The sequence below is a fragment of the Sus scrofa genome, chromosome 18 (genome assembly GCF_054392235.1).
Source record: "Sus scrofa isolate SSC_HxYL_T2T_F1_AM1 chromosome 18, Sscrofa_HxYL_maternal_Yorkshire_Landrace_v2.0, whole genome shotgun sequence".
Classification (NCBI taxonomy): domain Eukaryota; kingdom Metazoa; phylum Chordata; class Mammalia; order Artiodactyla; family Suidae; genus Sus; species Sus scrofa.
The window spans coordinates 52,274,781-52,299,101 of record NC_139400.1 but is presented as its reverse complement, the minus strand read 5'-3'; the positions used below and the strand labels follow the sequence as shown (position 1 = coordinate 52,299,101).

Sequence of the window (24,321 nt, the reverse complement as noted above, 5' to 3'; positions counted from 1 at the left end):
GATGTGTTATCTTCACTTAGCCTGTGACAGCCCTGACCCAAGATACAACCGGGGTGGGAGGGGTGGTCCAGACTGAATACACATTGATTATGAGGAGGTGCTGGCTTTTGTCAGGCCAGCCTTACTCATCCCAACAGAAGCTGGGGCCATTTGGGAAAGTGAGCAGGTGCATAGCACTGGCTGCCCCAGTAAATTTTTAAAGACATGCTTCGTGTTTGACTCATCGGGTTAACCATTAACTGAGAAATAATGCTGATAAAGGCAGGTGACACTTTGCCCTGAGCAAGCCAAGTTTCCTAAGGTAGTGGGACCCGGCTCACCAAGCAGTGATACGTTTGAAAAAACAAAATATAGATGGCACCGTCTCAGACCATCCCAATTTGACTGTAGCTACTCTCAAGGATACTGGCCAATTATTTTATTTTATTTTATTTATTTTTTATTTACTGATTTTTCTTTTTTTCCATTATAGCTGGTTTACAGTGTTCTGTCAACTTTCTATTGTATGGCAAGGGGACCCAGTCACACGTACATGTACACATTCCTTTTTCTCACCTGCGTAATTATTTGCTGCTGTCAGTCTTTCACTAGTAATGAGCATTAAGGCATGTGCATCCCTTACCGTGCCCTGAGCACTGGGTTAAGAGTTTCACACGTGTTATTTCTCACAGCAGTGCCATGGCGATTGTTATCTGTCTCATTTTACAAGAGGAAATGAGACAAATACCTCAGGAAGGGCAGAGCCAGATTCAAGCTCAGACCGTCCAAATCCAGCCACTGGGCTTCTCACCCCATGATTCTGAAAGTGTGGTCCCAAGACCAGCAGCCAGGGCCTCACCAGGGAACTTGTCAGAAATGCAGATTCACTGGCCCACCCCAGATCTGCAGCGTCACAAACTCAGAGCTGGGATGCAGGGAGGTGGGTTTTAACAAACCCTGCAGGTCATCCGGGTGTTCCCTCAAGAGTAAAGGATCATAACTGTAGCCACTGTCCTTGCTCCCTCTTTCTGTTTCATGCTGCCTTCCCGACACCCAGGAACAGAAGTATCAAGATGTTCTGTCTGGAGTTCCCGTCATGGTGCAGTGGTTAGCAAATCCGACTAGGAACCATGAGGTTGCGGGTTTGATCCCTGGCCTTGCTACGTGGGTTAAGGATCCGGTGTTGCTGTGAGCTGTGGTGTAGATTGCAGACCTGGCTGGGATCTGATGTTGCTGTGGCTGAGGTGTAGGCCGGCAGCTGTAGCTCCTACTGGACCCCTAGCCTGGGAATCTCCATATGCTGCAGGTGTGGCCCTAAAAAAATAAAACCCAAAAAAACAGAGATGCTTTGTCCCCTGATGATGCTTACAGTTTGCCCACTGCTGTGCTAGACTTTTCATGGACTCCCAAGTAGATGCCAAGTCACCCCAGAGCTGCCTTTTTTCCTAAATGAACTTCCTCCTCAATGTTATTTTCCACCTTTTAAAAATATCTTGCCCTTGTCTCTCTTCTCTGCCATGTCTAGCTTTCCCACGCCCTCAAATGTTGCAGAGACCAAATATGAATCTTGGGAGAAGTATGGTCAGGGCTTAGTTTAACCTGGTTGCCCACACCCACCTGTGTCCCCAAGAAGGTATACTTCTTAATCTTATATTTGCATGACTAATTAACAAAAAATTCAAATTCAGTTCTAATCAGGTGATTCATACTCATGTTCATTCATATTCAGTACGTATTCTTATGCGCTTCAGCTGTATTTAGATGTTTTTCTTATCTTGTGACTGTGCCCCGTCCTGGCTAGATTTACTCTTGCTTTTAATGGACCTTGGCACTCATAAAAACACCAAGTCCGTTACTGAATTGTAGTTTTGAATTATAGTTCAATTATACTTTGAATTGTAGTTCTATTTTCCACGTGCTCATCAATGCATCATGTGTGTGCTCAACGAAGAGCTCTCAATTCAGGGGTTGTAGGTGACTAATTGGCTCATAAAAGCCAGTCCAGCACACATGCTGTCTTGGCCCCGCCTCCTTGCCTCAGTCTCCAGCTCCCCAGCCATCCCCAGGCTGAACGGTGCCTTTGGTAATCGATTCCCTTTGGCTGTGTCCCCTCACAGTCTCACTTGGCAGTAGCGCCCAGGACACCGTGTCTCCTGTCTTGTTGGACAGAATCGCAAGCTTTGCCTTCATGATAGTATCTCTTTCTTCCTCCTTATTTACATGGCCAGGTCATCCCCCCTCTACTGCGGAAGGAAATTAAATAGGCTTGGCACAGCCCGACACAGGCATATTGGTTGCCATCCAGCACCTTGTGTCCTTCTAGGTAATTAGACATCGATTGTTTGATGAATTGTTCTTGTATCTCCCTTGGTATTTCTACCACGTCTATAATTACAGTTTTCAAGTTGTCTCTTTGCTCTGCTGTGATCCTTCGAGTTCCGTGACTTCTCAAAGACCGTGCAGAATGATGCTCCAGCAGCAGCATCTTTCAGTTCAAGGAGGCAGATCAGATCCTTTAGGGTTTCAGCATTCTCAGTCATTTAACGAGATAATTCAACCACTCGCTGTCTTAGTTTATTTTGATTTTTTAAGTTGGCATCAGTATGCCATCGATTAAAAATTAATGAATCTCTCCTATCTGTACAACAAGAGATGGAAGGGCATGAACTCAAATAGATGATTTGGCCCACCATTAAATAAAAGGACTTTTGAGGCATTGGTAAAAGCTCTGAGTTTGGAGCTAGCTGTAAGATGTCCTGAATCCAGAGTTCCCATCGTGGCGCAGTGGTTAACGAATCTGACTAGGAACCATGAGGTTACGGGTTTGGTCCCTGGCTTTGCTCAGTGGGTTAAGGATCCGGCGTTGCTGTGAGCTGTGGTGTAGGTTGCAGACGTGGCTCAGATCCCGCGTTGCTGTGGCTCTGGCATAGGCCAGGGGCTACAGCTCCGATTGGACCCCTAGCCTGGGAACCTCCATATGCCATGGGAGCAGCCCTAGAAAAGGCAAAAAGACAAAAAAAAAAAAAAAGTCCTGAATCCAATTTTTGAGAGTAGACACTGATGTTTGTTAGTCGAGCATAGCCATTGGCCAACCATAGTCTGCCAGCTATTTTTGTGAATAAAGTTTTATTAGAACACAGCAGTGTTCATTCCTTTATGTATTTTCTATGGCAGCTTTTATGTTTCATGTTGAGTACCACAGACTGTGTGGTCCTCAGAGTCTAAAGGATTTACTGTCTGATCCTTACCAGAAAAAGCTTGCTGACCTCTAGCCTTGCACTAGAAGTAACTTTGAAGGGTGAGTTTATGCACGTAAAGTGCTCCGACCAGAGCCTGGAAGTGCTGGTCTTTAATTTCTTCCATTTCCAAAACACTTGCATGAATCTTAGCCAAAAGGATGACTTTAGTCCTGTCACTTAGGGTGAACTTGATCCCAAGCCACCCTAAGATCTTGGTCTTCATATTTAACATACTGATGAAGGAAGCCAAGGCAGTGATAATACGACGTTTTCCCTTTACCTGCTTTCTCACGACCACCTCCTCCCCATTAGGAAATGATAGCCTGTTTAGAAAGGTGGCCAGCACTCCATAAGCAGGAAATTAAAGAGGTGTGTGGAATCTCTTTATTTGGGAACACCATCAGAACATGTAAACTAAGCTCATTTTCTTTAATTTCAGGAACAAAGCTGGTGTTACCTTCTATGTGTTACTGAATTTTGATGAATGATTTACATGCTGCTGCATTTGCAGGAAAGAGTACTGCATCTGCAACTTACTGTGAAATACACCCCCCCTCCCAAATTTGGATGAGTGGATGGATGGAGGGATGAAAAAATAGATATGCCATAGAGCAAGTATATATAGTACATAGTATAGAATCTAGGTGGTGTGTACATGAGTGTTTGCTGTAAAAGTCTTTCAGTTCTTCTGTATATACGAACATTTTCACGATAAAATGTCAAGAAGACAAACAAAGTTTGCGCAGGAAGAGTGACCGAAGGGTGTGCTCTAACAGGGGACAAAAACAATCTCTTGGATGCACAGCCCTGAAAGGCAAGAGGGTGTTTCAGTGTCAGAACTGCTGGAAGCCCCATCAAGCCAGCTCAAGAAGTGTTCACATGGAATATTTAGGCAGAAAAAGAATTTGAAAGCAAGGACAAACATTAATTAAGGCACTTCCGCTCTTATTTATTACCATGTTGGGAATTGTTTGGGGCCAATGCCTGTTTGAGAAAGGCCAAATTAAGTGATTTTTTTTTTAAATAGTAGAGAACAGGCTTCTGGATTTTACAGCCTCATCACCATGTAGCAAAATGGGTCCCACGCCTGAAATTAGCAGCTGGGTTTCAACCCTGAACCTGCTGCTGGTCCCAGGTGGTACCGTGAGCAAATTCCTTTACCAGTCTAAACTCCAGCTTTCTTATCTATAAAAGGAGGCAAAGATACATAGTCCACCTTCCTGGTGGAAAAAGAAATATAAAAGCCTTCTCAAAGCCATGAACATCCTACCAGAAAATGAATTGTCAGTGAGGGCAGCACTACCCCAGGAAGGGGTGAAGGATTGGTTCTTGAGAGAGCATGGAAAAAACATTTACTCTTTTCATATGCAAAGCACAGACATACCTATAGGACATAAACAGATACGCAGTCTATTTGTAGGATTAACATTTTGCTGGAAAGAGATGATTGAGGAACATATAAAAAAGCTGCAAAGGAAGGTTATAATGCAAAAAGTATTGAGAGCATTTAGCTGGATCATCTGTAATTTCTACCATCTCCCAACATCTGTCCCCTTTCTTTTTCTTAGGGTCGCTTAAGTTTGTCCATCAGTTTGAGCACATGCCTTTGAATACTTACAGTGAATACTTACATTTGAATCTTACTGCATTTCTAGGAAGAGGGGGGAAGGAGGAGAAGGATAGACATTCCTTGCCTGTCGCAAAGTACACATAGTACCACTTAACCCAAATACCATTAGGCTCTGAAGAAAGGAATTTACTAACGAGAATGAGGAATTAAATGACTGTACTCACGCGATCTTTTCCCCCCTAGAAATTTAACAGCAACATTAGTTTTCCCTTGATTTGATTCGATTCGATTGGTTACTTTAAGCTCTTTAAGCCTAAGAGGTATGTGGAGAATTTAAAGGGAGTTCCAAGGAGAATAATGAAGATGAATTAAGGGTTGGAAAATAGGATCCACTGGAAATGATGAAAAGAACAAGGACTGTTTCGTATGAGGAAGAACAGGCAATCAGGTGGCACAGAGATGGCTACTTATAGTGGAAACCTGCTCCTATAGAGAATATTTTCAGGTTCTTATCTGCACTGAGGACCAGGGAACAAGAAAAGTGTACTTTGAAGCAGAAGGGATATGAGATTAGATACTAAGATAAAATTTCTGTCCATGTTTAAATCCTAGATTTTGATTCCCCTTTATGAGATTTTTTTTTTTTTTTAAGAGAGTAAGATGCCTATCTATAGGAAGTAGCAGAAGGACGGACAGGTGAACCCATCATATTTGATTCTCCTGCCCCAGCGGGAGGCCAGCCAGTCAGTGTGGCCTCCACGGGATTTGGCTTGATGGGAGGAAAGCCATTTTTCCTGGAACTGTGGCTTCAGGATGCCATAGGATGAGAACCAAACCATAGCCAAGAGAGTGCCAGGATAGAGCCACAGTAATACACCTAAGTGGCTTGTCCATACAGGCAGGGCCAGAGGTGGTTTGGGTGTTGCTGCCAAGGATTCAGTGCTAGAGAAGATGTGGCAAGGAAAAGTGGGTCAAAATGAGCCGCTGGGAAGATGATCTGGGCTGACTGCCGGGGAAAGTAGTGCCCGTGGCTGGGCTTTTGGATGCTCCTGGAAGGCTGCTGTGAGAGTGGATCCAGAAGGGTGTCCCAAGCTTCTAGAAAGATGTTCACTCTTGCAGGGTTTGAGACCTGCTGCCCAAAGTTGTGGCTTCCAATCCCAGGTATGTGTCAGAATCCCCTATGGAGCTTGGTAAACACAGCCTAACTCACAGCCACTCTGGTTCCTGCCCTAGAGATTGGGACTCAATGGGGATGTCACTTAGGACTCAATTGTGAGCAACAGAAATCATACCTGGCTACATATAGGGAAAAAACAAAGATTGGGGGAGGGGGGAGGAGAGTAGGTGGAAAGATATGAAGAAATTCGCTGAACATGGGGCTTTGGGAAGGATCTGTGAATCAAGACATCTTCAGGGATCCAGAAAATAGGATGGTTGCAGTTCAGGGGGTAGAGTGTATGGTCAGGGGCCCCGGCTCCAGGGTAATAGAACCTGCTTCAAATGGTCCTTTGGAAATGGGCGTGATAGATTTTATCTCTGGGGTAGTTCTGAGGATCGAATGGGTTAATATACATCAAGAAAGTGTTTAAACAATTCTTGGCACCTAGTAAGTTCTTAATAACTATCAGGGATTGTTTTTATTGTTGCCATTAGCCTCTGGGTGTATGTGAATTGATGCTAACAGTTTCTCTTAATATTTTATTCTCAGCTTGCAAATTCCAGAGCATCTGGGCAGCTTAGGTTTTGGTTCTCAGGTTCGCCCCTTGGCCCGAGAATGTGTGGAACTTGCTTAGCAGAATCCCTGACTACAAGTCATGGTTGTTCCCTGTGGGCTTCATTCTTTGCTCATTGAAGCTTTTTGCTCAATGAGCTGGGAGGGGAGCAAGATTTGTCAGTGTGGAAGCATAAAGGATCAAGGTGTGAGCCACCAGTACTGCCTATATTGCCATGCAGGCCCCCTTTGAAGTTTCAATGAGCCCAGAAAGGGGATGCAGGGCCATTAGCAGAGCTGACTTTGAAATAATCTATGACTTCCACTGAGGCCAAGCTCTGTACAAGATACTCTGTTGGGTGCTAGGACAACAGGGGTGAAAAGACAGGTGCCCTTTCTTCAAACAACTCATGTCTAGAGGTCAGAAAGGCCAACAGTCACAATCATGGTGAGGTCTTGGCGGTAACTTAGGCCTTTATAAAGTTCGCAGAGAGTCTAGGAAACTGTACCTAAAGTAGTGGGAGTTGGCCAGGAAAGATTTTTTTCCAAGAGGGCGGTGTTTTACCTGTTATTATTAAGATCAGCAAGATTTTTGCCAGGTTAAGGCATAGACAGGTTGGAGAGCAAGTATTAGAATTCCAGGCAGAGGAAATATTGGGACCAAAGAATGGCCAAAGTCTATGAGCAACCAACGTGTGTTTCAGAAACTACAAGGTGTTCTGTGCTAGGAACTTAAACAATTGGGTGGAACAAGAGTTTATGTGCTAAGGACTGTCAGCTGAAGAAAATGCACATCCCAAAAGTTGAGAATTATGTGGGATTTCTTGTTTTTGTCTTTTTAGGGCTACATCCATGGTATATGGAGGTTACCAGGCTAGGAGTCGAATCAGAGCTGTAGCCGCCAGCCTACGCCGCAGCCACAGCAACATCAGATCCAAGCCACATCTGTGGCTTACACTACAGCTCATGGCAACACCAGATCCTTAACCCATTGAGTGAAGCCAGGGATTGAACTTGCGTCCTCATGAATACTAGTCAGATTCGTTTCCGCTGAGCCACGATGGGAACTCCAAGAATTATGTTTTATACTGACAACTTAAGCCCCTGAGAAAGTCTCTTAGGCAGCTCTGAGGGACAGTTCTGAAGTAAGGGAGGAGCCAGGATACGTAGGAGTTTTTTGGGGGAAAAAAAAAAAAAAGGCAAGTAGTTAGAACATCAAAAGACTACTGCTAATTAAAAACCAGGAGTTCCCACTGTGGTTCAGTGGGTTAAGAACCCAACTAGTATCCATGAGGATGCGGGTTCAATCCCTGGCCTCACTTAGTGGGTTAAGTATCTGGTATTGCATGAGCTGTGGTGTAGTTCACTGATGAAGCTCAGATCCTGAGTTGCTGTGGCTGCTGTGTAGGCCGGCAGCTGCAGCTCCGATTTGACCCCTAGCCTTAGAACTTGCATATGCCCTAAAAAAATAAAAATAAAGGAAAACCAGACAGCTCGAATTCATGACTTTAGCACTTTTCTATATATGGGAAGAGGCTAGAGTCTGGGCTCAGTGAAATCGTTTCTTTTATATGCACCTTAACTTTCTAGGGCCAGTACCCTGTTTTCTCCATCCTCAATCCTTTTGGGGTGCACCATAGTGGAGGTGGCTACTGTGGCTGATGGCTTGATGGCTGTAACATCCTGTGTTCACTGATGTGGCAGGCAATATTTTTTGGTCTACAAGACATATTCTGGATACACAAGCAAGGCTATGTTGGGAAGATCCTATATGCTGTGCATTCAGTCATTCAGTAGATATGTATTGAGCACCTACTGTGTACCACCTCTGTTCTAGACTCTGGAGATACAACAGTAAGCAAAACACAGACATCTCTTCCCTTGCGTTGTTTCCTTTGAATGGGAGAGATTGGCACAAAGCACACAAGTAGAATATATACATCTCAGATGGTGATAAATGTAGTGGAAAACATATGTGGATATGCCAAGGAGAGGAGGTGCCACTTTTAAGCAGGATAGTCTGGAAAGGCCCCTCTATGTCGTATGGTTTTGACCACGTGGCAGTGGGGAGCCAGTGAAGACTTTGGAGCAGAGAATAACATGATGAGATTTGCATTTTCTGTCCTCAGTGCGAAAGACAATGGAGGATGATTAAAGTGCAGACAGGTAGATCCGTAAAAAAAGACAATTTCAGTGGTCCAGGTGGATAGACAGTGCCGTGAACATGGGGAGAGAAAGAGAGAGATACCGCTTCAAGAGCAATTGGAGAAATTATATACAATGGTCAGGACTCGGTGACAAGTGGGGTTGGGAAGGAAGAAGGAATCTGGCTCAGGCACTAGAGGGCAGGGGTGGAGGGTGCTGCCCTGGATCGAACTAGTCACAGGGATGGGAGTGAAGGGAGGTGAGCGTCCAAGGTGATGGACAGACCTTCCTGTAACAGGCAGCTGACCCTGTCTGCTGAATGGGCAGGTTGAGGGGTTTAACCCGTGGAGATCAACCCACCTACCCAGCAGCGTCAGCATTTTCTGCGAGTGCATCATCTCTCTTGTTCCCCGGACAGTTTCCCCTCCTCTTGGTGTAGGAGAAGGTTCTGGGCTCTGGTGTCAGTCAGGTGTTCCTTTTGATTTCCTCTCCATGCTTCTGAGTGATGTGATCACAGGGGGCTTCTTCCGTCATCTGGGCCCTGGGAATGTCAGTCTGTACATGATGTGCCTGTTAGCAGAACTGGAGCCCACACTGAAGGCACCTGTTGCATCTTGGCTCCTTCTCTGCTCCTCCGGGCCCCGCACTCAGTGAGGTTCTGGGTCAGGGTTCCTAAGTCTCAACCTGGAGGGAACCAGAACCAGGAATGAAGGGCTGAATGTGCAAGGTGTGCGAATTTGTCTGAGTCTGTGCGCAATTGCCCTTCTCAACCGCAGCATCACAGACATTTGCGGGTGGGCTGTCCTGTGAACTGAAGGATTTTACCACCATCCCTGGACTCTCCCCCCACCAGGTGCCAGTAGTACACTCCTCCCAGTCATGACAATCGAACTGTCTCCAAACATTGTCAAGTATCCCCGGGAATAAAAACAACCCCCCTCTTCCCAGTTGAGAAACCACCCGTCTAAGAAAAGTCTTTTACTTTTTTTTTTCTTTTTTTTGTGTGTGTCTTTTTAGGGCGGCATATGGAGATTCCCACAGCTCATGGTAATACTGGATCCCTAACCCACTGACCAAGGCCAGGGATCGAACCAAATCCTCATGGATGCTATTCGGGTTCAGTAACCGCTGAGCCACGACAGGAACTCCAAGTCTTTTACTTTTAATTTGTTCTAATATTATCACTAATTCTTTTTCTCTTTGTTTTTTGTCTTTTTAGGGATGCACTCACAGCATACGGAAGTTCCCAGGCTAGGAGTCAAATTGGAGCTGCCGGTCTACACCACAGCCACAGCAATGCCAGATCTGAGCATATCTGTGACCTACACTACAGCTCACGGCAACATCGGATCCTTAACCCATTGAGCCAGGCCAGGGCTCGAACCCATGTCCTCATGGATACTAGCAAGGTTTGTTACCACTGAGCCATGGTGGGAACTCCCTTATCACTAATTTTTGAATCATACCTCCTAGAAAATTACAGCGGGGGGAAGAAGGCAGAAAAGCAAGCAAATGAAAGGGAGTTGGTTTGGCCCTGAGCATCTTAACTGATACTGGGGTATCTGTCAGTTAGCAGAATGTGTAGAGCCAGTTACTAAGGCTCCTGACTAGTGGGTACTTACATAACTTAGCAAAACCATTGGTCATCTTTTAAGGAGGTTTATTCAGAAAGACTGGCCAGGATTTTTTTTTTTTTTTGGCTTCTTAGGGTCACACTCATGGCATATGGAGGTTCCCAGGCTAGGGGTCAAATCAGAGCTACAGCTGCTGGCCTGCACTACAGCCATAGCAACGCAGGATCCGAGCCGTGTCTTTGACCTACACCACAGCTCATGGCAACGCCGGATCCTTAACCCACTGAGCGAGGCCAGAGATCGAACCCACGACCTCATGGTTCCTAGTTGGATTCATTTCTGCTGCGCCACAGTGAGAATTCCTTTTTTTAAAAAAATACACTCTAACCAAGACAGAAAGGAATTCACCTCGCCAGCACCCCCAACAGTATCTTGGAAGGGGTTAAAGTAATGCCATGAGGAAAATGAAGGAAAAGAAATGGAGGATTTCAGGTTGGATCACTTGTCATTCTGTACGAGGCAATGTGACCACAAGAATGCCAACTTCAGTACTTGCGTTTTCTTTCTCTCCCTTTCAGTAGAGATCTTTGATTTCTAATTCAAAGGGAATTATCCATATTTATTTTTTTCTGGATGAACTTGTCCCAGTATCACCAATACAAACCTCCCCATCAAAAGCCTTTTCCCCACACTGGATCTGTATCTCCGAGAATCTAAGACTCTAGCTGCCCTGTGTAGGGAGTTGCTAAATTGGGTTTTTAAATTATTTCAATTAAGCAAAAACTTAACACACACCAGCTGCTGAGGGATTATGAAAGCTTTGTTTTTTCAATAATTGGAAACCTTGTTTACAGGGGACTCACAATATTCTTTAAATGTCTTTGTGTTGAATAGGAAAAGAACTTGTGTTTATCTAGGCGATGATAATCTGACTATAAAGCTAACTCATTTAAGGATTATGCTTCCCGTCTCTCACGATGCAGCTGTCACCCTACTGTTCTTTCAAGCTTTGCAAAATGCTGGGAATTCTTCCTTAACAGGAGAAGAAGAAATTGGAAAAACAAACCAGGTAGTTTGGACTCCATCTAATTCTGAATCATGGGGAAATAGTTGAGAGACCCAAAACATCACCACATCTAGGCAAATTTACTATAAGATCTCACTTGTTCACTCATTGTCAGAATGCAGTTCATTCCAAGGAGATTTTAAGGTGTGCAGTGCTGGCCAAGAAAAATCAAGGACAACTCAGATAATTCTGTGTTTAACCAAACTGTAGAATTTGGATAGCCAATGAAGGCACCAGTGTTGACTGGCATCCACTCTGGAGGAGCTGGGAGGTGAAAGGTAGGCGTGCTGAGCCCTAAGCCACTTACTCCATCTGTGACCTCAAGCTCGTTCAGGGGCTTTCTGAAAAATAATTGCACTCACTTCCCTCATACGGTTGTTTGGAGGCTTAAATGAGATAAACATGTGAAACCCCATGACAGTTCCTGGTGCGAAACAGCCACTCCATAAATGCCAGCCTATTACCACAATGTTCCGAGCCTCTCGCCATTTTCACATGCATTATCTCATCCAATCTTTGAAACAGCTTTATTAAAACAGTACATTTTGGGACATTCTCGTCGTGGCTCAGCCGTAATGAACCCAACTAGTACCCATGAGGATGCGGGTTCAATCCCTGGCCTCGCTCAGTGGGTTAAGGATCGGGCATTGCCATGAGCTGTGGTGTAGGGCGCAGACACAGCTCGGGTCCCACGTTGCTGTGGCTGTGGCATAGGCCACCAGCTGTAGCTCCAATTCGACCAATAACCTGGGAACTTCCATATGCCATGGGTGCGGACCCTCAAAGACAAAAAAGTACATTTTTATAACTCCAGTTTTATTGAAAATGGAGGGAAATGAGATGCAAAGAAGTGTAATAACCTACTCAGGGTCACACAGCAAATGAAGTGACAGCGGGGCTCTGGGTTCATAATCTTTGGCTCATTCTGCAAACATTTAATGAGTACAGGCACCCTTTGCTCTCAGAACAATCACTCTGAAAATTTGCTATAACAGCTTAGCAAAGGTTGAAGCCAACGTCATTCTCGTAGTTAAGAACCTGCTGTCACAAGTTCTCCTACGTGCGATGGCGTCTCAGACTTTAATGCGTATCTGACTCCTCTTCAAAATACAGATGCGGTGTTTTTCACAAGCTCCAAGGTGAGGCCATGCTGCTGGTCCCCAGATCACACTTTGAGCAGCAGAAAAGCTGGCTGATGGAAGGGGAGCGCCTCTCAGACCTCAGAATCCTCCTGATCAGCCTCCTGTTTAAACATATCGCACCTTATACCCATAAAGCTCCCCACTCTTCCCCTCAGGGTTCAGCCCCCTCAGTATTTATTTAGTCCGGGTACCTGAGGTCTCGTTTAGATTGTATCTTTCAAATCTTTGGCAATATTATTACCTCGTTGTTTATTTTTGTTAGAGAATCTACTCAGTATAGAGGGTTAATGAAATTCCTGTTCCGCTCAGCTGTGTGCTCAGAGTATGTTGGGGATGCTTGTTCTAAAATACCTTCAGAACAAGTCACAGTGCAGATCTTATTACCTTAGGATCATGCCTCATTTTTGTCGCAAATCTGTTTCCCAGTTGGATCACTCACCCTGTTTCCTGAATTTGGCTGTCTGAATAACTTCTGCCTCTTTGTCATAATAACATCCACTCTCAAAAAAAAAAAAAAAAAAAAAAAAAAAGATGTATGTTTCTATTTCCCAGTGATTCTAGCACTTTAGTGTATGCTTCCGTATCATCTAGGGGATCTTGATTAAATAACGCGTCGAAGCCCTACCCTCAGTCTTTCTGATTCAGTTCATCTGAGGAAGAGATCAGGACTCTGTCTTTAACAAGCATCCCGAAGTGTTTGTTTTGAGGGACCAGACCACACTTCAAGAAATGCTGCTGTTAAGTATATTCAAGAGAAAGGGTAGCAATGCTTAAGGCAGTTCCAAAAGAGGAAGACCAAAATGCCGTGAGCAGGGAGTTCCTGTCATGGCTCGGGGGTGAGCGAATCTGACTCGCATCCATGAGGATGCAGGTTCGATCCCTGGCGGCCTCGCTCAGTGGGATAAGGGTCCCGCATTGCTGTGGCTGTGGTGTAGGCCAACAGCTATAGCTCCGATTCAACCCCTAGCCTGGGAACCTCCATATGCTTCTGGTGTGGCCCTAAAAAGCAAAAAAAAAAAAAAAAAAAAAGTTGTGATCAACAGTGACTTCAAAAGCGTGTGTTACCCACCGTGGGGAGTCTTCTAATGTAGATGATGCTTATTTAGAATAGGGTGTTCAGTTATATTTTAAAAAAGGATCAGCTACCATTTTGCACGGTCACGCCACGTACATCAGAGTCACCTGTGTCTTGGGGAAGGACCCATTTTTGGTGTTTGCTCACCTGTCTGCTTGGTGTCCTCCTTCTGTGAAGAAAGATGTTCATTGCAGAAACAGGTGGATCCTCAAAGGATGCAGTATTGGAAGATCGAGCAGTATGTTCTCAAATCACTGTGGATTTTTTTTCCCTAAAATGTTTGGGCTTCTTTCACTTCTTGGAGGTGGACCCCTAAAGCCCAGAGCAGGCATTGCAGATCCGATCTCTGTGCGTCCTGTCCTCGGTGACTGTCTTCGCCTGAGTGACGGGTGTCCTGGGATAATCACAGTAGCAGGGAAGATGCTGAACCGACGTTCCGTCATGTTAGGATGTTGCATATTTGTTCCTTCCTGAATCCACATAACTACCTAAATCAGGCCTCCATTGTTTTTCAAGTTGCCTGACAGTTCTCAATAAGAATGCAAGAACTTCTGAGCTGCCTTACTTCTTATTAGTCAGTTGTCTTGTGTCTCACTCACTGAAGAGAATCTCCTACACCTGGAAATTGAAATTCAATGCTATGGATCCTTTAATAAAACAAATCTGCATTTTGCAGGTGCACTCCAATGCCATCAGTGTCTATTGAGGAACCGAGCTTGGGGACAGAGTCAGGCTCCTTTAAGGCAAGACTAGATCACAGGGTAGAGGTTACTAGAGTCAAGTCCCTTCTCCCTTGGAGCCCTGATGTCAGCCCACTGTGCTTTTTTCTGGATCTGAGGATCCAATATTGTCCACCTCTAAAAAATAGATGTTCTGTGATCTTCCTGAGGTCATTTAACTTAGATAAAGCTTTCGACTGGTTAAAAGCTTAGTGAACTGTGGAAAGACTATATTTAGACTCCTCTGAGCAAAAAGTTTAGGAAAAGGAAAGGTGATGTATTTTTTCATGCCAGCCATTCTCTCTCTAACAAGGACAGCTATGTTTCTTTAAGAGCTACAGAGACAACACCGGGAAGAGAGATTGACTCAGATTACTACCAAAACAGCCTGGACGGTGGGAGCAGCGATCAGATGGCTGCCCACATCCGCTGTCTTCACCCTCTCTTCCTTCCTTCCACCTTTCCTCTCCCCCTATATAGAGTTGCCAGATTTAGAATAAAATAAATAATAAGAGGATGCCTAGGTCAATTTGAATTTCAGATAGACAAAGAATAATATTTTAGTAAACGTTTCGTGCAATATTTGGGAGCTGTTCCATGGCTCTATTCCATGTGTCGTCTTTCCCACACAATTCAGAGCTCTTGTTTTATTTTCTTGTGGTTTTCATCTGCAGATTTGTCCCTCTCTTGGACCAAAGGGTCCTGTAGGCAGGATCTTACTTGGTATTCGCCAAGGCAGCAGAAATATTGACTTCCCTATCTGGGGGGGTCCTATGTTAGATACTTCAAGTGTTTCCTCCGATTGCAAGTACAGAACACACCTGAGCTCCTTCTGCCTTTCCTCTCATACCATCACAAACAATGACAGGGCTGAGCATGGACTTCTTAACATGAGCGTGCCCTATATTTTTACGATGGATGGATGCACTGAAAGCAAGTTGTTGTCTTCTTAGGAGTCAATGAAATTAACTACGTTCATGCACACCAGGGATTAGTAGTAAACTCTATCTACCATAGCTGTCCATCTGGGAAGTTAGATTAATTACTCTTCTCTTTTGGCAACATAAGAGAATGGAGGAAGGGAATGGGGTTGGGAGTTACACCCAGATTTACAAACATGTGTTATGGCTCAACCAAAAAGATGGAAATACAATTGTTCTGATAAACAGGGAGTCATTTCGAAATGCAAAATATTGATGGAGAGATATCCTGCCCATTATATGTTGTCTGCTTCCGTCAGCTTTGCCAGGTCTGCGTTCCCCCCAGGGCATGGTGGTGTTGCAGGCACAGATCTACAGCATCATGAGAGTAAGAAAGAACTTTGAAAGCCAACAGAATGCTGTAGATGACAAATGTTCGGTTTGCATCCAAAAGCTTTCCAGAATGTGGAGTAAAGGCACATGTCAGGTGTCCGGCGCCCTTGTGCACACTTCGTGCTTCCATTCGTGTTATTTAGATCTTCCTCTGTAAATGGCACTGCGCAGGCTCCGTACCTTAGTGATTAAGACTGATGAATGCTCCTCTTGGTTCAGGGCTTTTCAAGGGTAAAAGGCACAGAAGAGTGAACACACTTAGAAGGGTCTGGATGATTCGTCTTATGCCAGCTCGCCTTGTCCAAGGCAGGCTTGTGAAGTTGGTCCTCCGAGCCTCGGCTTTCCATCTTAACCGCTTTCCTCTGGTCCGTGGCTTCTACTGCACATTCAGGTCCCCTGCAACCTTTGGAGGGTAGAGGGAGACCCGGAAATTGCCTTCAAATCCCACCATGGTGCCCTGCTGAGAAAACTGCCCACTTGACTGTGGACAGAAATGACTGTCAATGAAATAGATGCCTGGCTCATATTCTACTCCAGTAAACAAACACGGACTTGCTGTCATCACCATCAGTGAAAATCCGTAACTTCCTGTGACTCTACATATTTTCAGTGTCCCTGGGGTCAGAGTAGAAGAAGGAAAGTGGAACATGGGCATTCACGTGAATTTCCCACCAACTCCAACACCTTGAACATTTAAAAAAAAAAAAAAGTTCTCATGAAAGTAGATGGTCATGCCTATGTGGTAAAAATCCAATGTGATAACCCCAAGGCTCAAGATGCGATTGAAAAATCTTTTGCTGGAATGTTTGTGATTTTTAGTCAACTCGTAAAGCATACATCTTGTACCTCTGGTGTTAAGTGCATTTCAGCCCATTAGCCATTTGTTAAAGGAAAAAAAAAAAAAAGAATGTTAGAGTATTGATTTTATCTGGAGAGAGACCAAATTAAACTCCTTTTTTTATCCAGGTACACCCCCCCCGTTTTTATTATAAATAAATAATGAAACTATTCAATAAAGATTGAAATAAACATTCATTTTATTCATGCTCAAATATTCATTTTAATCTTCAGGATGAAGCCTTGTAATGCTTTTTATAAATTCCTTAATATTAAAATAAGCATCACTTTGTTTCCCATGAACATTTTTTTATTGGGTGATAGAATTTGGGGGAGGAATGAGCCTTATCAGTAAAGAAATACGGCTATTCTGGATCATTTTTACTCAAGATAGTGGAATGTGTTGGTTAACTCCAGAGTTTCTTGGATCTATGATTTGACGAGTAAAAACTGTAATGAAATCACTCCCAGGACTCTAGCTCTATTTATTTGAATGGCATTTTTATCTACCTGCTTTGAATTCAAATGCGTTATTAATATTTTTCTTCTTTTTTAATATAGGTGGAAAACAGACCAAAATATTATGGAAGAGAGTATGTATTACATTATTCACTGTTTTAATAATGTAATAAGTAGTCACCTTATATGTCATTTAAATATTAAAGTTTTTCCAATATGTGGTCTTCATCAAATGTCCATTGTGCAAGAGTTTAATAATAAGGATAAATGCAATCAGATTCTTTTGTACTGAGTTGGCTTACAATATTCAGGTGCTTGGCTTCCATGAATGTGGGAGGGAGGCTCTCCTGCTATATAGTCAGTTCTCTTCCCAAAGCAGCCACTGAGGGCCTGGCAAGTATTTGAAATGGAAGGCAGAATTTCCCATAGTTGTGGCTCTGTCAGTGTTTCATTTCACTTTCTACCACAATCCTCTATCAACAGCTAGGGTGTCAAAGATGGGAAACTGAGGCTGTATGCCTTACTTTCACAGACCTCAATAAACGCGACCCTCAAGAAAGGCACCCCAGTACCTCGCAGTCTCTTAAAACCTAAAGGATGACTTCTCTATTAGCCACGTTGCCTTAATACCATCATGATTTCTCTCCATTTTCCTCTTAATTTTAACTCTTGATTTACTTTCTCAGAAACCTACCGAAGGGCCAGTACACATTACCGTAAGAATAACTGGCAGTCTTAGGCTGTGGCGGGTACACCAGCTCACAAAGGGCAGAACCACCTGGGAAGGGGGAAGGGGAGCAGGTGCGCAATTCACTTTTCTTCCCACGTCCAACCTGGAGGCATTATAAGGCACAGTCTCTTTCAAGGTCACCTCCCAAGCCCTCCCCACCAGTCTAAAACCTTCCTCTATTCCCTTACCCATCAGAGCTTCATTTTCATGATTAATGAGCCTCTTATTTGTCCCAGCCCAGCAGCCACTTCTGATTTCCATGGCTGCATTTCTGCACCTTCCTCTTGGGCCTTAGAAACTCAGCCAGGGGCTCTGGAAGACCCGCCTGGACCCCTGGCCTCCTCGCTCTTTCACTCCCGTGCCCCCAGTGTTTAACCTGGTGGTAGTTTGACTGTTTTTTCTTCAATATGTACTGATTTGGATTTTGCTCGCAGAGAACACAATTAATTAAAAAAGAAAAAATGGGAGTTCCCTTGTGGCTCAGCAGGTTAAGGACCTTGCAGTTGTCAATGCTGTGGTCTGGTTACAGCTGTGGCATGGGTTCCATCCCTGACCCAGGAACTTCTGCATACCATGGGTGTGGAAAAAAAAAGATAAAATGAAAACCTATCATATACTTCTCGAATAGAGCACTTTTGTACATGAATTCCAAAAGGAACTGTTTATTGTGTCTTTTCCTTTTTTCCATAAGCCTCTAGTTCTCACCCTCTAAACTCCAATTCACATAAACTATATAGCAAGAGGAGACCAGAGAAAGATTTTCTTTTCTTTCTTTTTTTTTTTTTTTTTGTCTTTTTGCCATTTTTTGTCTTGCCGCTCCCATGGCATATGGAGGTTCCCAGGCTAGGGTCGAATCGGAGCTGTAGCCACTGGACTATGCCACAGCCACAGCAACGCAGGATCCAGGCCACATCTGCAACCTACGCCACAGCTCATGGCAACGCTGGATCCCTAACCCACTGAGCAAGGCCAGGGATCGAACCCACAACCTCATGGTTCCTAGTCGTATTCTTTAACCACTGAGCCATGATGGGAACTCCGAAAGATTTTCTTAACCACAAAAAAGGAATGCTTTGTATTAGAGGAAAATTAGCTTTATTTTTAAAATTTTAATGATTTTTATTTTTTTCCATTATAGTTGGTTTATAGTGTTCTGTCACTTTTCTACTGTACAGCAAAGTGACCTAATCACACATATATACACATTCTTTTTCTCACATTATCCTCCGTCATGCTCCATCCTAAGTGACTAGATACAGTTCCCAGTGCTATACAGCAGGATCTCATTGCTTATCCATTCCAAAGAGGAAAATTAGCTTTCAAACTTCAGATTCTGTGTTTTCTTTTCTTTTTTTAAAAAAAGAAAGGTTTTTTGGCTTCATTCAAAAAGGAATATATGCTCTATTCCAGAAACATATATGTGTATTTTTTCTCGAGAAAGAATCACGAGAAAGTGTGGCAATGGCCATCTTTAGGGAAAGGGAATTTTTATTTCTCTGCTGTTAATCTTTTTATTTGTTTTGTGCCTTTTAACTTTCGAATTTTGAATTTTCCCACTGTGTGTAAGCATTACTTTTGTTCTTAAAAAGCAAATCAATTAATACCTGCTAATGCGGGGGAATTAGAACATAGAGGAATCTGCAAGATGGAAAACACCCTAGCCCCCCATGAAAGAGGCACTTTTGTTAACTTCTTCTCTCCGCCTCTTCCCTTCCAGTCTTTTGTCTTTTCTTTTGGAAAAGTTGGGATCGTAAGAGGGACAGATCATGGGTGCTTTTAAATCCATGTCCGCACTGGGTGATGAGCCACTCGCTGGGTCTTCACATGCACAAAACCGTCATTTTCTTCTTTTGAACAATTGAATTTGACGTAGTTCTTGACACTGCGTCTGCTGCTGGCCATCCCCTCAACACGCCCATTCAAGGGAGTTCTGACCCGGCTGCTTTCCGGTTGACGGCCTGTTTGGGACAGTCCTCCTCCTGTTTTTCCTGCCCTGGGTCAGGGGGTCAGGTTTCTGTGCCCTCCTCCGTGGGTCCTCTCCCTCTCTTCCTGCTGTGGTCACCCCCTGTCCTGCCCTGTCAGGTGTCTCTTCAACATCTCAGCCTCAAGGCTCTTGTGGCACCAGCTTTTGTCCTTTCTGACCCTGCTGTGGGAAACTGTCCATTGCCTTCAGCCTTTCTACCCTCCCTGCCCACCACTCACACACTCACACACACACACACACACACACACACACACACAGAAACACTCTCACTGGCCTCGAGTCTGCACGGCAGCCCTCGGGTCTTTGCTCAGACCATCTGTCCAGCCGCAGCTCTTGCTGCAGAGGCTTCCCCACCTCCCACCCAGACCCGCATAGGCTGGGCTCTGGCCAGATTTCTCCCAGTCTCCCTCTTGAAAGAACCAGGGAGACTGGTCTCCTTGGGGACTTTTACATTATGGTACATTCAGCTTCACCCCAGAAAAGCGCTGCTCCAAGGTTTCCACATGTTGATTGTCTAGATTTAAAACCAAAATGCGGGAAGCCAGGCACACCCCTTCCCCAAGCTCTCCCTGCCCAAGACTTTGGAGACTCGATTTGATGCTCAAAGATGCTCAAAGCCAGAGTGTCTGGCCAGGCTGCCCTAGGACTGCGACTTTGGCTTGCAAGGCCTAGTTGTTAAAAGTAGAAGAGAATTAGGACATAAGTATTGTGACAGGTATTTTTTTCCAAAATGTTAGCCTGCATATGTCTGCTAACAATCTTCGCCTTCCTGTTGTGGGGGCGGGTGGAGACAACATTTGTCATGTGGCCAACTTCCTCCCTCACCTCCCTGCTTCCAGGAAGCTAAAAGGGGATTCTCTGTACAGACATTTCCCCTCTAATTTATTCCTCCAAATTCTCTAAGATCGGGTAATCCCAGAAAGAGGCTGCTGTTCCCTCTCCGGGGAACCTGGGCCCCTTGGCACTGGCCTCGCGCCCAGCCCAGCTCCCACCTTTCGCCGAGACACAGATTGATGAAATCTCTGATAAGAGGCGTGAGCAGCTGTCTTTGTTGGAGGGCCGTGGAGCGCGGGCTGGTTGTCTGCCCCTCACTCTGGTCCTGGTCTCTTCCCTCCTGGCATCACTGTCCGCTCTCTAGGGCTCCACAGCAAAGCAGTCATTGGCTAAACATGCAATTCCATTGCATTTTCTACACGCACGTGTATTACTTTTAAAACTTAACCATTAGCTTTAAAAGAAACATCGGTAGCTTTCTCAAACATATCCCTAAGCAATTGCTCCCAAAGTGTAAAGAAATGGAAGCCTCTTCATTACTGCGGGATCTTCTTCCCAGAGAATGAGCCTCTAAAATGAACAACACCCCACACCCAGCGTAAGCAGGGTGATCATAAGCAAGTGCTCATTTGCTATCAGGATAATCCAGAGCTGTGTTTGAGCAGAGAGCTGAAGTAGTGATTGCTCTTTTGTGATTCCCCATGGCTAAAAAGGGAGTCACAACCTGGCTTTGGGTTGCTACTTTAATTTTCAGCTTGTGAACAAAGACAATAGTAGAAAGCCAGGTGGACTGGGTGTTCTTTTTGTTTTGCTTACATGAAAGCTCAGGATCCGTTTGGGTGCATGCCGGGAGGTAGCCCCAAGCCCATCTTGAAGCACACGGTAGGCGCCCCTCTTCATTGAAGCAGGGAGTTCTAGATGTCAGGTGGCCCCCGCTGTCTTTTGTAACCAGCTCTTTGTGGTCCATACTTGGTATGGGGTCTGTTCAGAACAAAGACGGTCTTGTCTCTCCGCAGGTTTCATGGAATCATCTCCCGAGAGCAGGCAGATGAACTTCTTGGAGGCGTGGAGGGTGCCTACATTCTTAGAGAAAGCCAGCGCCAGCCAGGATGCTACACGTTAGCGCTAAGGTGAGCCCCATTCCATCCCCTGTTGCACCTGCTTTACCAGAGACTTTCCTTTTCCCCCGTTTGTCTTATTGCCGTAAAATATACATAACATACAATGTTTCATTTTAATCATTTTTAAGGGTAGGATGCAGCAGCATTAAGTACCTTCTCAATGTCATGTAACCAGCAGCTCTATCCATTTCCAGAACTTTGTCATCATCCCCAACAAAGCCTCTGTACCGTTAATCATTCGCTCCCCACTCCCCCTTAATTATTTTGTTATTTCACTTTGTATACAAAGCAGCCAGCAGCATAGGAGAGGCTTATGCATTTCCTGAGCTACAGGTGTTATCACCTGATGGACACTGAGGCTCTGTGTATGCATATGTGATATTCTTTGGGGAACTGTCTGCAAAGTTAGTGTTCCTTTAGCTACTTCTGCCTGAAACATCAAGCCAGCTGATTGAGACACACCTCTGTCTCCCTTAGCCGCTGTCAAAAGTCTTCACCTCACACTGTGCATGTGTGCCTAGACAGACGTGCACTTTGCCCACAGGTCCCCTCAGGGATCACAATGACCCACAGAGCTCCCAGGGGTGGGTGTGACACTCTATGCCGGCGAGCCACAGGAGCAGAGTGCTCACGAAATCACAGTTTGGGAAATCACAGCACCCAAAAGGCCTTGCATTTCGGGCACGTGCCTAACCTGGATTAAATATTTCACATCTTTTGATCCTCGTGGCCGTCCTGAAAGGTTTGCAGAAGATTCTCAGTTTCAGAATGGGATTGTCTTCCAGAAGTTCATTTCTGGACTCTTTGGAATGAGGAAGATCTTTCTCCATGAAAAGAAATGGTATCAAAGGAAACACTTCCCAGGTCAACCAATAGAGATGTCTTCAACCCACCATATCTTGGGGTTGTGACTGTGGAAAGATAGATGCTTTCCAGGTTGCAAACAGGGCCGGCCAGGACCTCTTCAGTGAGGTCGTTGTGAGTGAGCACTTCCAGAGCAGCAAGTGTGTGCTCCAGGTGTGCAAAGTGTTTCCCCATCTTCCTCGCACCCCAGCATCAGGAGCCAACCAGCCTAATGGGGAACCACATGGGGCCTGGCAGATACAGGACCTTGGACAAGAGGAGACAGTCAGTACTAAAGGGACAGCACCCTAATGATGAGGTCCCCGTGATGCTGGCACTGGCGCTCAAGCAGGGAGCTCCACACAGCTCCCCTGTTTCCCTTCTGCCGACTGAGGTGGAAGGCAGGAGATGCTCTGCTGATGATGGTCAAGGATGTAATCATGAAAGGACATCAGGACCCGTGGTGACAGCTTCCTTTGGAGAGATGATTGCCTGGGGTGGGGGAGGGGGCATTAAGACATTTTCTGCAGAAGATCTTTGTAAATCTGGCAGTACCCTCTGACTTTTACAAATGAGAAGGATGACGACCCAATGGTTTTTACTGATTACTGGGACCAAATGACACCATATGACGGGCTGGACTTAAACCCACCTTTGCCTCTTTCTGAGAGTACATAGCCTCAAGCAGGTACCCCAGCTCTTCGTGTCTCAGTAGCCTCAGCTGTCACACAGGGATAATGATTGCACCTGTCTCAAAGGGTCTCCACAATAACGATGGGGCGGGGGAATCATGTCACGTGCTTAGCCCCGTGCCTGGCATTCAGTACATGCCCAAGAAGTGTTAGCTGCCCTTGTCATTCGCTGGCCTGACTTGTGACACTCTTGTGATCTCTCCCTCCTCCTGGGCAGGTTTGGAAACCAGACCTTAAACTACAGGCTCTTCTATGATGGAAAACACTTTGTGGGCGAGAAGAGGTTTGAATCGATTCACGATCTGGTCACAGATGGCTTGATAACACTGTACATAGAAACAAAAGCTTCTGAATACATTTCCAAAATGACAACAAACCCCATCTATGAACACATTGGCTATGCCACTTTGCTCAGAGAAAAAGTCTCCCGGAGACTAAGCAGGTCTAAAAATGAATCAAGAAAAGCCAACGTCACCAACGAAGAGCACGCAGCAGTTGAAAAGGTAAGCAGGCCGCCTCTGGGGCAAGAACAGTCTGTTTTTAGCCTCTGCTGAAATGCGGGGTGATTAATTTATATGCGATTTGCCAACATGTTGGAGGAGACCCTCTCCCACCGAGAGCAGTTTAGAAGTTTTGTGCCAGAAAGGACTTTGGAAGTCTTTCAGTTCAACCCCCTCCCTTTACAGATGAGCACACTGGGGTCCAGAAATTTTCAGTGATTTGTCCAAATGCCTATAGTAAGAGCCAAGACTTCCACGAATGATGATCTGTGCATTTATTTGGAGTTAGAAAGGGAAAAAAAAGCATTAATGTTTTCTGATGAAAATAGTTAACTTTTCTTTATTGCCATTTGAGGCGTTACTGCTCCATCTCCAGTCCCGCCTGGCCAAATACGCAGTGTTCGCATTTGCTCCTCTTAGGACTGGGTGACCGTCCATGATCCACAAGTCAGCTGTTTCTTGAATCTAGTCTTATCTGGGTAACAGATTTTACTGGCTGATATGGGGGCATTAGCACTGGTGACGGCTCTCTCTGAGAGGTCTGGGAAGACAGGCTGTCCTTTGCCCCAAAGGAAGAGTTATTATGCCTCGCCAAGGATTAGAAATTCCTAAGTGGGCGACATTCAAGCTGGGGGCGTCGTGGCAGGATGTGGCAAGGAAGATCTGATTTTCCTCTCCAGTAAGTTGCTGTTTATTTGAAAGACACCACCGCAGTTTGCTAGCAGATTTTTTGGATGGGCCCCTTCAGGAACCATCTGCTTTGCCTGGTCCTACCCGTTTCCCATTGAAAGAAAGTGACAGCCAGCCATGCCAGTCTGCCCCCACTGAGTCTACTGAGCCCAGCTTCT

General features: G+C 45.0%; 1 protein-coding gene across 1 annotated transcript in view; it reads left to right on the top strand.

Moving 5' to 3' along the window:
* CHN2 (chimerin 2) overlaps positions 1–24,321 on the top strand; it is a 299,981-nt gene that overhangs the window by 163,972 nt on the left and 111,688 nt on the right. The window contains exons 4-6 of the mRNA XM_003484050.5: positions 16,932–16,963; positions 21,334–21,447; positions 23,191–23,476. Coding sequence (XP_003484098.2) covers positions 16,932–16,963; positions 21,334–21,447; positions 23,191–23,476 — 432 coding nt within the window. The remainder of the gene's footprint in view (positions 1–16,931; positions 16,964–21,333; positions 21,448–23,190; positions 23,477–24,321) is intronic.